This window comes from Thalassophryne amazonica, chromosome 6 (assembly GCF_902500255.1).
Source record: "Thalassophryne amazonica chromosome 6, fThaAma1.1, whole genome shotgun sequence".
Lineage (NCBI taxonomy): Eukaryota > Metazoa > Chordata > Actinopteri > Batrachoidiformes > Batrachoididae > Thalassophryne > Thalassophryne amazonica.
Genome location: NC_047108.1, coordinates 67,760,996 through 67,774,476, shown reverse-complemented (window position 1 = coordinate 67,774,476; position 13,481 = coordinate 67,760,996). Strand labels below are relative to the sequence as shown.

General features: G+C 42.2%; 1 protein-coding gene across 6 annotated transcripts in view; it reads right to left on the bottom strand.

Moving 5' to 3' along the window:
* Positions 1 to 13,481, bottom strand: part of znf385a (zinc finger protein 385A) — a 254,473-nt gene that overhangs the window by 20,427 nt on the left and 220,565 nt on the right. For all 6 annotated transcript variants that reach the window (XM_034172389.1, XM_034172390.1, XM_034172388.1 and 3 more), the window contains one exon: positions 8,027 to 8,386. In XM_034172389.1, coding sequence (XP_034028280.1) covers positions 8,027 to 8,386 — 360 coding nt within the window. The remainder of the gene's footprint in view (positions 1 to 8,026; positions 8,387 to 13,481) is intronic.

Sequence of the window (13,481 nt, the reverse complement as noted above, 5' to 3'; positions counted from 1 at the left end):
CGTCCTACTCCATGCTCGCTCACTAGCGCCCCCAGGAATCTCATTTCTTCCGCTTGTGTCTGCAACCTTATTCTTTTGGCCATTACCCAAAGTTCATGACCAAAGGTGATGATAGGAAAGTAAACTGACTGGTAAATTGAAAGTCTCACCTTGTGGCTCAGGTCTTTCTTCATCACAATGTTCCAGTACAGCATCTGTAAAACTTTAGATGCCCCCCCAATCAGTCAATCAATCTCACGGCACAATTTTACCCCTACTTAAGAACAAAACCATGAGATACTTAAACTCCTCCACCTGGGCAGTAACTCTTCCCTGACCCAGAGGGCAGAATCCACCCCTTTCCAACAGAGAACCATGGCGTCGGAAATGGAGGTGATTGACACTCGGCCTCAAACCTGCTACACATCGGAACTCACTGCTTGATGAAGCCAGCAGAACCACATCATCCACAAAAAGCAAAGATAGTAAAGATCCTGAAAGCCTGTGGAATTCCAACCATATTGCTGAGTGCCACCGACAGAGGCACCATGGCAGAACTGGTAATATCCGATGAAGAAACTTTAGTTTGACCTGGTTGCAGAAGTTCTGCAGGTCATACTTTGGCTCAATTCTTATTCATTATGGTCCTGGATTAGGCCTTGAGAAAAACTGTGGGAGACCATGAAGATTTCGGTTTGACTATGACCCCTAGAAAGTCACAAGGAATTGGAGCAGTTAAGCTACCTGACCTCAACTCTCTGATCAATCCAGGAAGCCCAGGAGCTTCATTGTGAAAAAGTGTGTTGACACCTGAATATAATAAAACTCACTGCTCTTTAATTTTGGATTTTTCTGCATTGTTGTTGTGTACCTTTTATTTTTGGCATTTATACTTTCATCATGGGAATTTATTTTGTTTAGTGCTTTGCTTTGATTCCTGGGAAAGCCCCATTATTCTAATATTAACAATAATGTTTGTGGTCTGTGTGGCTCTATCCAGGGTGTACCCCACGTCTCGCCCCAATGATGGGATAGGCTCCAGCTCCCACATGACTTAACTGGAATAATTGGGTATAGAAAATGAATGAATTAATAAAGTTTGTGATCTTTCTTTATATAAGTTGCATCAAGGTATAAGTCACAGGACCTTCCAAACTAGTAAAAAAAAAAAAAGAAGAAAAAACACAACTTATACTCTGAAATATGTGGTATATGGCCTACAGTACTGGTAACCACACACTCCTCATGACAGGTAAAGACAGCCCTCTACAGTGATGTAGATGATTTCTGTATTTCTGTACCGTATATGTTCTGTTTATGAGCTTTTGTTATTGTCTTTGTTGATGTTCATGTGTGTGCTCAATAAATAAATTCATTCAAAAAACTCATTCATTCATTTCACATATTTGACATCCAGGATGGAGAGTACTAAGAAAAGCACATGCGTGAGGAACATCATGAAGATGATCTGAAATCTAACCTTTTAGATGAGGCGGGTGCTGCATGCTGCAGTCTGCATTTGAAAGTGACCCTGCCACGGGGACAGGCCCACTGACGGCATGGACAACCCCTGCCAGGGGTGCTGATGTCTGTGTGGACTTCTCATCTTCTTTATATTATTATGTTGTTTTCTATTTTCTGCTTCTTCATCTTTGTAAAACTTTGCAAAACTTTGTAATTGTTAGAATGGCATAAGCAGAGGGTCACCCCTCTGAGTCTGATCTGCTTGAGGTTTCTTCCTCAATATCATCAGAGGGAGTTTTTCCTTACCACTGTCACCTGTATGCTTGCTCTAGGGGTTGGTAAGGTTAGGCCGTAATTGTGTGAAGCGCCTTGAGGCAGCTCTGTTGTGATTTGGCGCTGTAAAAATTAAATAAATTAAATTACATTAATAAACCTATGGAGAAAAAAATGAAAAAAAGGATCTTCATAGCAACAATCGAGACAGTTTCACTGCATGTGTGAGACATGGATTTTGACAGCTGCTCTTACAAAGTCATTAGATGGGTTTTATACTCACATGCATGTCATGTACAGTATCAGCTGGCAGCAATACATTACCAATCAAAAGCTACATGATGACCTACCCAAGGTGATTGACAAGATCACAGTATTTCAGCTAAGATTAGCGGGTCACTGTCTCCAGCATCCTGAGTTACCAGTTCAGTTTCTGCAGTAGTCCTCTGGGAATCTACTCATGGAATTGCATATCATGAAAGGGTTGGAGTCCTGTGACAGACTGGTGTCAATGTCAAAGTTTGAAAAAATAAGAATGGTGGTTCATAAGCAACAATATTTGCCTGCGTTCGTGATCTACTCAGACTTGTTATTTAAGTTCTATAAAACCACATGTGTACTTCTCACTGTCTGACAAAGTCTTTATGTGATGAATCACGAGTTTGTTTAGCAAGCCACTTAGTGTCATGTTACACTATAAAAAATATTTAAAGTGTCCAATAAGATTTATACTGTATATCGCCTGACACGATCTTGTTGATGCTTGATGAAAAAATGCTTGAGAAAAAAAAAAAAGATTTTCGTGAGTCACCAGTGTTTGTAACACTTGTAGCACCACACCCACACTATTAATCCAAACAAGAGGGAGCGGAAAAAAAGATTCTCTCTCTGATGTAGAAAAGAAAGAGTGTTACTTGTGGCCTTTCTAAGCACTTTATTTATATTCTCACTTCATCCAGAGAGGTCCTCCTGCAGACCAATTTCCCTTTCAGGTGGTCTACAAAGCAGCACATGAAATAACTTGGCTTTAATCACATGTCATTTTGGCGGCTGAAGAAATCAGGTACATCCCCCAACACACACACTCGTACCCAGTGGTGTGCACAGCGATTTTAACTTTTCCATTAGAGGATTAACTTTTCAGCTAATATACAAATTTATTAACGGAGTTAGCTTCCGATAAATTTTGTTTCACTAACATCAAGTCAGCTAACAGTTTTCTGAAGAATGATTAATGCCCACATTTCTACTTTTTTTTGACGAACTCACTGACTGAATGCCACACTACTATTATTGTGAACACCCCCTTTTCTACTTTTTTTTACTAATAGCCCAATTTCATAGCCTTAAGAGTGTACATATCATGAATGCTTGGTCTTGTTGGATTTGTGAAAATCTACTGAATCTACTGGTACCTTGTTTCCCATGTAACAAGAAGAAATATACTCAAAACCTGGATTAATCTTTTTAGTCACACAGCACTACTATTATTCTAAACACTACTGTATACACTAACACGCCTCATTCATATAATTACCACAGACCTCCTACTAAAACACATGGTTTACATGATGCTCTAAAACACTACCTTTAAACTGGGCGGGCTATTTAAGATGCTACAGTTTCCCAGCTACCCCTCTGCCTGTCAACGCTGCCGGTTGCCACATCAGTGCTGCTGCTTTGCCCCACCTCTATCCCAGCATCCACCTGTGGACTCTGATCAGGGGAGAAAATGTCTGTGCCTAATCATCACTCACTCATATCTCAAGTAAGCATCGGAGGGGAGAGACACTGTGCAGAGCCCAACCTCAAAACCCGCTGCTGGTGCAATACATCTTCTACACGAGTTGTCTGACTAACATGTTTTTACGGTTTTGTGGTTTAGTGTCATCGCAGATAACTTTTCAGTTAGTAGATTAGCGGTTATCAAAGGTAACTTTTCGGTGAACTGTGCCCACCACTGCTCATACCTGAAGGTCCACTCCCTCTTTGCTTTGCTCCATAGTCAAAGAAAAGCACACACCGTCACTGGCTCAGACTAATTTGGAGCTGCTGCTGTCTAAACTCCCTGTGATTTTAAGACTGAGTGGGGGGAGGAGTTAACGGGGTTGTGCGATACACTAAGGAGGACGAGCCTGGAACGTGTGTATTTGCTCATCGCCAAAAATGTGCTCTTTGAGGATGCTTTTTTTGTGCCATTATCACTCGTCTGGCACTTTAATTTATGTTCCTCGTCGGTCCTTTTGTGCCATGCACACTGCTCGTTTCTTGCTTTGTGTCTACACGACATATGCTTTAATTTTTTTTTTTTTTTTTTTGGTTGGGGGGGTGTTACGTGAACATGCACAGTTGTGTTTCGGTGAATTAGTGAGAGTGATTGCTTCCAGATCACTGTCCTGCAGTTTGAACCATTACTCATTCAGGGCTTGAACACTGTAGTCAACAAGCTGAGACCAGACAGGCACAGAGGATTATGTTTAAGATCTGCAATATAGTGTGTTTATACTAACGTGCATGTACATGTATGTGCATAGCATTAACATGCTGGTAAACAGATGTACCTAACAAACTGTTGTGTAGCTGCTGCAATGATCAACACTTAATCAGAGAAAACTTTATAAATACATTAATACTAGACGATCACTTTATACATCAGTAAAAGTTAATTGTTGGGCTTGTACACCAAACACTAAAAGCGGGAAAGAACCCGTTATGCTGATGTGCAGCCAGCTCCTGGGTACCTGAAATGTGGTGGTAAAGGTGGCAAAGCAACTTATGATTCACATTTGAGACAGATCTTGATCAAGGTGTACGTCTTGACTTTTGAGCTGTGATCCTGATTCCATTAATCTTGCTGACCCTGACCTCATTTTTAATCACTGACCCTAATTTCTTAGATCTTGTCAACACTGATCTTGCTTTTGATGTTTGATCATGACCCCTTTAAATCTTGTGATGGAACAAGATGCCTTTGAGTCTTGTTCTTTGTTTTGCTGATCATGATTTTGCTTTTTATCTTTGATCGCAACTTCTTTGATCCTGAGTGTTGAGCAGATACTGCCTTTGAACCTTGACCTTTGTTCATTTGAAAATGATCATATCTATGATCTCTGATCCTGACTGTTTTTATCCTGATCAAGTGGCACATCCAGACTTTTAATCCTTGCTCTGTGACCTTTGCTCTTTTGATTCTGATCCTGCCTTGAATCTTTAACCCTGACTTTTATTTTATGCTGATCAGAGGGCAGATCCTGGCTTTGATCCTTGATCTTTGACCTCTCATCCAGATTTCTCTGATCATGACTCTTTTAGTTTGACTGTCAGTTATTTCGCAGCAACTACATCTGAGGAAAGAACATAAACTAATTTGTGAGTATCTGGAATGTAGAACGACTTAAAACAACTAGAGGATTCCTGAGCAGCTGAGTAACTGTAATGGATAAACCTGAGAATAACTGACAGTAACTTAGTGCCTGCAACTAACTTAACTGACTTCTTCGATCCTGATCAAGGAGTGAATCGTGCATTCCAAATTCCACTTTGATCCTGATTCCTTTGACTTTTGATTATGGGATATTGTTCCCTCACAAACATGATAAAATCATTTATGAATATTATGGGGGTGTGTGTTGTATATATCGAGCTAAAATTCAGGTCTGGGCTCTGGCTGGGCCACTCAAGGACATTCACAGAGTTGCCCTGAAACCACTCCTTTGATATCTTGACTGTGTGCTGAGGGTCACTGTCCTGTTGAAAGATGAACCGTCGCCCCAGTCTGAGGTCAAAAGCACTCTGGAGCAGATTTTCATCCAGGATGTCTCTGTACATTGCTGCATTCATCTTTCCCTCAATCCTGACTAGTCTCCCAGTTCCTGCCCCTGAAAAACATCTGCACAACATGATGCTGCCACCACCATGCTTCACTGTAGAGATGGTGTCTGGTTTCCTCCAAATATGATGCCTGGCATCATGTTTTCTCATGGTCTGAGAGTCCTTCAGGTGCCTTTTGGCAAACTCCAGGTGGGCTGCCATGTGCTTTTTACTAAGGAGTGGCTTCCATCTGGCCACTCTACCATACAGGTCTGATTGGTGGATTACTGCAGAGATGGTTGTCCTTCTGGAAGGTTTTTCTCTCTGCACAGAGTAATGCTGAAGCTCTGACAGAGTGACCATCGGGTTCTTGGTCACCCACCTGACTAAGGCCTTTCTCCTCTGATCACTCAGTTTAGATGGGCATCCAGCTCTAGGAAGAGTCCTGGTGGATCAGAACTTCTTCCTTTTATGGATGATAGAGGCCACTGTGCTCATTGTGACCTTCAAAGCACCAGAAATGTTTCTGTACCCTTCCCCAGAATTGTGCCTTGAAACAATTCTGTCTCGGAGGTCTACGGACAATTCCTTTGACTTCATGCTTGGTTTGTGCTCTGGCATGCACTGTCAACTGTGGGACCTTATATGTAGACAAGGGTGTGTCTTTCCAGATCTTGTCCAATCAACTGTATTTATCCCCAGGTGGACTCCAATTAAGCTGTAGAAACATCTCAAGGATGATCAGTGGAAACAGGATGCACCTGAGCTTACATTGTCATAATGGGATATTGTGTGTAGAATTTTGAGGAAGAAATGAATTTCATCCATTTTAGAATAAGGCTGTAACGTAAGAAAATGTGGAAAAAGTGAAGTGCTGTGAATACTTTCCGGATACGCCGTAAACTGTCTTTAGGTGCTACTTACTGGAGTGGAAATTATTACTTTTTTCTTATGCGATGCAGATTACAAGAGAAGTCATGAATCGCTGAGATAATTATATATTTATAGCAACAGCAATGCGATATGACTATATGAGAGCAGGAACATAAGCGGACAGTACAAAGAGGCTGCAAAATGTCAGAAACAAATGACTGATTGGGGATTTTTTTCCCTCAAAGCACTAAATTTGATAGCACTCAAGATTTATGGTGTCATATAATGCAAGTATTTGCAAGATGAGCCCAAAATAACATTATGTGCAAGTCTGTTATTTTATTACCAACCAATGTAAGGAAAAATGACTCATATTTTATATAGCTAATAAAAACAGCTACAATATAAACACCTGGTGTAAAATGTAGGCCGTGACTAATGACATGTTTATGGTAGCTTAGCTGTGGAGCTAACTGCACTTCCTGTGTGCTCAAGATATAAAACAAAAGCAAAAATTACACAGACTAACCTCAGTTAGTTCTTGTGTCTGTGCTGTAAAACAGTGTGATGCTGGTCCTAAACTCAGACAGAGTGTTACTGCCTAGAAGGACATCTGGCAGTAAAACATCTGACAAGTTTGATCGAGTCCATTTCAGAAAATGCTGATGCTGTTTTAGAAGTTGCTATGTGGGCTTTTCTTGCCATAATTTCTCTGGCTCACAGGATGTGATGGTTTATGCTTTCAGCATCAAACCCAACAGAAATATACAAGTATCCAACTGTCACTGAACAGATTAAAAAAAAACTCCAGAACTTGCTTTATCAGAACAAAATCCAAGGGGAGGCACCTTAAGCCCCGGTCACACGGCACGAACGAAGGACAATGACGCCAAAACGAAAGAAGAAATCTGGACTTACACTGACTTTCGGAGACATCGTTTAACCGTCGTCCAGCTTTGTTCCTGTTCCTGGTGCTTCATCAGAATTTTCAAACTGTTGAAAAATGTGAATGAATCCTGACGACAACCTCAATTCGTCCGGATTCCGTTTTGCTTTCTGTCTTGATGGTTCCTCATCATTTGCATAGTTCCCGTACCGTTAGCATTCCGTTTGATTGTCATCCAACTTCGTCCAACCTCCCAAGTCTTGCACGAACACTGATGATATCTGAACAGATCAATAACTAAAGATCCGACGAGTTGAACGTGACTCGTCCATGTATGGGATGAAAAGCAACGTTTTCATACAGAAACAACAGCGGCAACAACGTTTGATCAGCTACTTTAACTATTTACACACACTGCAGCCAGAGACGGCTGCAATGTGCATGTGCGCGCAGATGTTGACAAACCTGTTGTCAAGACAACTAGTTCTCACAGCTGCAAAGTATCAAGGTTGCCGTTCGCTTTGTTTTTCTTCTGTTAGTTTCAGCTTCATTTCGGTCTTTTATGCGTTCTGCACTCGCAGGCTTTTCGGTGATGGGACTCATACGTCCACTTTTTCTCGACATTTTTGGACTTTGGGAATTTTTTTCCTTCGTTCAGTGATCGCCGTATGCCGTGTGACCGGGCCTTTAGATTTAGGATTTTGCACTTTCTTTGGCCCAAACTGATCCTGATTCACCAACCTTTGTTGTGGGCCTCCAGCTGTGACAGGGAATTAACAGCCAACTTGCAGAGTGAGCAGTACAGCAACTTCTTGGCCTTGTCCTCCTCTGTCTCTGGATTGGAGGGTCTGCTGGAGGCCAATGTGCCCTGGGTTGCAGAATCCGCTGGTCCAGATCTCAGCTGCTCTGGATTGGAGCCGCCGCCACCGTAGCCTGGTGAGGAGGAGGAAGGGGGTATGAAGGAAGGAGTAGGGGTGGGCATGAGGGGGCATACTGAATGCATGGCAGAGTCCATGGGTGGAGTAGGTGGGGTTGTAAGCGGAGGAAGAGGCCCCGGGGCCAACAGGGGTCCGTTTAACTGCAACAGTGGCTGTGTTTCATCTAAGACAGCAAAAAAGAAAAAGAGAGGAACAAAATAAAACCAGTTAAAGAATTGATTTTGTATTTCAAATTTACATATGCAGTAAAGTGTTTTATAATGGACATACTTTAGCTAGGTGGTAAAGTCCATAAAAACAAACAAACAAAAAAATCACTTCCACAACCATGATGTTGACCAAGCGGGTTCTGTGCACAGATCAGAAAACCAAGATCAAGCACTTGTGGCGGAAATGTTTTTTATTATTTCCTATGTGTACCAACAAGGACTCCTTTTAATTTAAACTGTCAGAGTGTAAACTTGAAAAGGCAAATTAACAGTACATGTCGTGTGTAAAGGATGAGCAGATGCTGAGTATGTTTGTTAGCTTTTTGAAGTCTTCAGGCCATGTTTCACTGATGTGGTCTCATCTGATTAAAACGTTTCCAAAAGAAGAAATGGAAACCAGACACCTCAGCATGTGCAATGCTCTGACTCACTCGCATACCACTTTTCTTTTCTTGGCTGGGGTCAAAGCAAAATGCAATTTATTTTGTCACAAGACAAGTCCAGAGAAAGAGACCATCAATAAGACACATATTTACTCACTCTGCCCACATTTTTCTTTTATTCCCCTCTCAGTAATTTCTTATTGCTCCTCTGATTTTATTCTGAGAAACAGCATCACAGAACATGCTGACACATCTACAGACAAATGTTTCTGCTCAGCCACTCCTATGTAGAATTCCTTTAGCACTGACTAACCAATAGGTGTTGGCCGAAGAAAGACCCTCAAAATTTGGGTGGAGTATTTCAGCACAAACTCCTATTTGAGCTCCATTCTTAAAACTCCACAGGATGCAGCATGGCAGCAGCCACTGGAAAGGCCCCAGTGGGTTATGGCATAAAGGAAAACATGGAATATTTCTGTAAAACCCCTTTCACACCAGGCCTGTGTAGAGCTGTATTGTGCTATGTATCTATTACACAGGAATGACTGCGTATGTTGTGCGCAGGGAGCAGCCTTGGCCTGCCTCTTCTTCTGTAGCTTCAGTGCCAGCAAAGTTCAGCAGAGGCCAGCGGGATGAATAAAATCTATCAATGCAGGTATGTACTGATATAAAAACCTAAAAGGCGTAGGGTAGCTTACAATTGCGGAGGCATGGTGTACAGTAGCGCAGTGTTGCGTAGACTTGTCCATTTCGTGGACCCGTTTGTGTCCCTCAGCGTATTGCCACATAGGGCTGCATAAGCTCGGCATAGGACTGCAAAAAGTCAGTGTAGGGCTGCAAAAACTCGACATAGGACTGCATAAGATCGGCGTAGGGCTGCATAAACTCACCATAGGGCTGCATAAGCTCGGCATAGTGCTGCATAAACTCACCGTAGGACTGCATAAACTCGCATAGGGCTTCATAAACTCGGCGTAGTAGGCACGCCACCTTACACAACTCTTCGTTGGCCTGGTGCGAAAGGGGCTTAAGAAAAAAAATACTGCTTCCTCCCTACCCATGTGCTATTTTCTTGGTCTGCAGTGGCCATGACATATTTGTCTTCTGTGAAATAGTACTGCTCTTGTCAAACATGACTATTGAATAATTTATACAGTGTATTAAAAGGTCCTACAGATTGTTTCTTGCTCAGCTGGACGGACTGATGAAACTCATTTTGAGTGCTTTCCATTCAATCGCTTTTCAAAATCTGAATCTTCTATCTTTCCGTATTGGAAGTTTTCAGTTGCCAAACTGCTTGGCTGCACAGAGCGTATGTCAAACAGATGTCCTGTCAAAATACTATTTTTTACTTTGACACTATATGGCACAGACACGTCCCCTGGTTTGGATCAGAGTGTTGCGTTTTGACTCAGCTGGCCAGAAACTACCTGCAAGTGCATGAAAGCTGAATAAAGGAAACTTTAATGAGTTTCTCCCAGGTATGAAGTTTCTATCCAGCAGTTTCCCCACACACGCACATACACGTGCACATTATAAGACTAAGAAACAAACCCAGAATGCCGAGCATCCATAACATGTGGTTTGAATTAAAATCAAGTGGGGAGGAAAAGACATGATTGGCCAGATAGTACTGGGGGATTTGATGATCCATGATGGCCTGGAGGTCTGTCATATCAAACCATCACATTCAGTTCTGCTCAGTTTTTTCATTAATACCACAATGAACAGCTCCTACGCACCTCCTTTTTCAACAGGTACAGCTTGAGGCTAAACACCTGAGGGCTTTTGCAGCATGAGTAAATGACTGTCTCGGCCAAGCCAACTGACCAACTACGTATTTCTTTTTATGTTTACTAACTAATAAATACACACAGAGCCGGCTCTTGGCACAGGCCATATATGCAGTCACCTAGGCCAACACCTGCTGCAGGAATGCTGCTGCAAGCACTTAAATAAATAAACAAATAAATAAAAATGAAACAATTAAAACAATACAGCCCTCGACATTAATGCTTGACCGATTGTCCGGAACATGTAAAAAAAATGTGATTGGACAGCACAGATCGTTTCTAACCCTGCCCGAATCAGACCCGCCCAGTTTTTCTTTCTAAAGTGGTCAAATCATTATTGTTGTTGTGAGTTTTAGTGCTTTCCCGACAGTGCGTGCACGTTGTGACCGCAGCCTGTGAAAAATAGCCTTGAGTGAGGCTTTGGAGTCCAGGGTTTCCTCAAAGGTGCATTGATAAATCTGCTGTCCGCCCTGTTGATGACTAGATGAAAGCACTGATCAAATCCAATAAAAAAAAAAAAATCCATCTGATAAAGGCGTTTTTTGATTAGTCAGTTGATTCACTTATAAAAGGTGGCCATCCTTATGCTCCAGGGGGCTGACACAGCACTGACTGTGTTTTATTTTAAATACATGAATGAATACATTGCTTCACTTTAAATACGCAATAAGTCTATTTACGATAATCTGTCTCGCTGTTTGAGAGCGCGTAGTCGACAAGAACAGAGAGAACTCTTTCTCTGCAGCTGCACACACACTCTCCAGGCATCTGGTGCAGGGGCAGACCTACAGCTGTGAGAAGTGGGAAAGCTCCCCCCCAAACCCCTTAAAGCCCAGGTTACACATAGACGGTTTTGTCGGCGGGCAGTACGTAGACCGAAGTTCACGGTAGTTCCGGCTGTTTTCGCAGTGGAAAGGGGCGGAGCATTTCGCCGGCGTTTTGAGCACCGTACTAGCCGCAAATACGCAGATAAAACGCCACTAAATCTGCTGAATAAAGTGGCGTTTTGACGCCGTAGCATCCGGCACACGTCAGGCAACGGGGGTTAATACTAGTCGGTTAATACTAATACTTAATAATAGTTCTATCCTTTACAATCGCAGGTTAAGACGCGCGTGAGAATGGCGGTGTTCTGCTGCCGCCGATAATGCCCTGTGTACCGCTGGATTTATCCAGGCAAATCCTGCGTTACTCCAGGAACTTTTGCATATAGGCACCGCCCCCAGAGTATAATAGGCTGAAGCAGCTGTCACTGCAGGGGGAGGGAGCTCATCCTCAGCCTTTTCTTTTCCTCTCCTCAACGTGTTGCTCGTCTCCACCACAGGCCTCTCCTCTGCTTCTGAACCAGACCTCTTGGTAAGTCCTTGCCGCTGCCAATTTTCTTTTAGGAGGCATACTGGAGCTTCTCTGCAAAAATATCTGGAGCTGGCCGCGAGTGAGAGGCCTGCATGCAGCGCGCTAGCGTTTTTATACTGACCGCCGCCTATCGGCCGTTTGGAACGCCGTTAACCGGGAGGTGGCGTTTAGAACGGCGTACTGTCCGCTATTGCCGCCATTTTGTCTTTCTCTGTCGCCGGTTAAAACGCCTTTGAGGACGCCGATGTGGGCTCTATCGCCGTTTTACACGCCGTTGGTTAGGGATACAACGCCGGCCGCCAATTACGGTGGTGTAAACTGCGGCACTACAGGAAGGGGCAGGATGAAACGGCGATTAAAAAGTATCAAACGCCATTGTTCGCGTTGTCTCCGTCATCACGTGAATTCTCCGGGAGCGCTCCCGGAATTATTCGACATGTTGAATAATTTTTTTGACGATTCCCGGTAAAGCCGGAACTAAGCCACGCCCGCTAGTGCCGGCGTTAACAATGGCGTGTGATCCTTAAGACGGCCAAAAACTCTTCCGGGACGCTTCCGGGAGCTCTTACCATCTATGTGTAAAAGGGGCTTAAAGATACACTTATGTAGCCATTTTTTTGCACATAATAATAATAATAATAATACTTTGAAAAAATAAGATGTTATTTAATACGATACAACCCCAATTCCCATGAAGTTGGGACGTTGTGTAAAATGTAAATAAAAACAGAAAACATTGATTTGCAAATACTCTTCAACCTATATTTGATTGAATACACCACAAAGACAAGATATTCAGTGTTCAAACTGATAAACTTTATTGTTGTTGTGCAAATAATTGCTCATTTTGAAGTGACTGAAAATGACTATAAATTAAAGATAGATACAGAGGGGAAATCCTGTTCAAATAGAGAGATTTCACATGATGTCACTATTCATAACAGCACTGCATGGCGCCATGACAATGCCGAACTGTTGCTTTAAGGCAGACAGGTAGAGTTACGGTAGACCAGATTTGGATAAGATTTTAGTGCTCCATTATAGTTTTATGTTGCCTTGTTTGCACATTCTACTTCCATAGGGCCCATTGTTACCAAAATACAAGCACAAAGTACTCACTGGCCACAGCAGCATTTCCATTTATATTGATGAAGAAAAGGATAAATATTTTCTGTCACTGGGACTGACTTTGAGTTAAACCCACACTGCAACTTTTGTATTCCGTATGTATTTTATATTATATGTTTTGTATAATTTGAACATAGCACCTATTTATTTTCATGTTGTGGAAGCTGTCAGGACCTTCTAAACATTTGCACAAAACCTGAACAGGAACTCTGGTTTTATTTACGTTATTGCATGTAATTATTTTTTAGTTATTTTAGTGTGTGTTTGTTTGTGTGTTGGTGTGTGTGATCAACAATTACTAATTATTTATATTCTGCAGTGGTGGGCACACTTCCGATAATCTGATAACAGATAATTATCGAAGATAGTTTTCTTTATCGGATTATCTT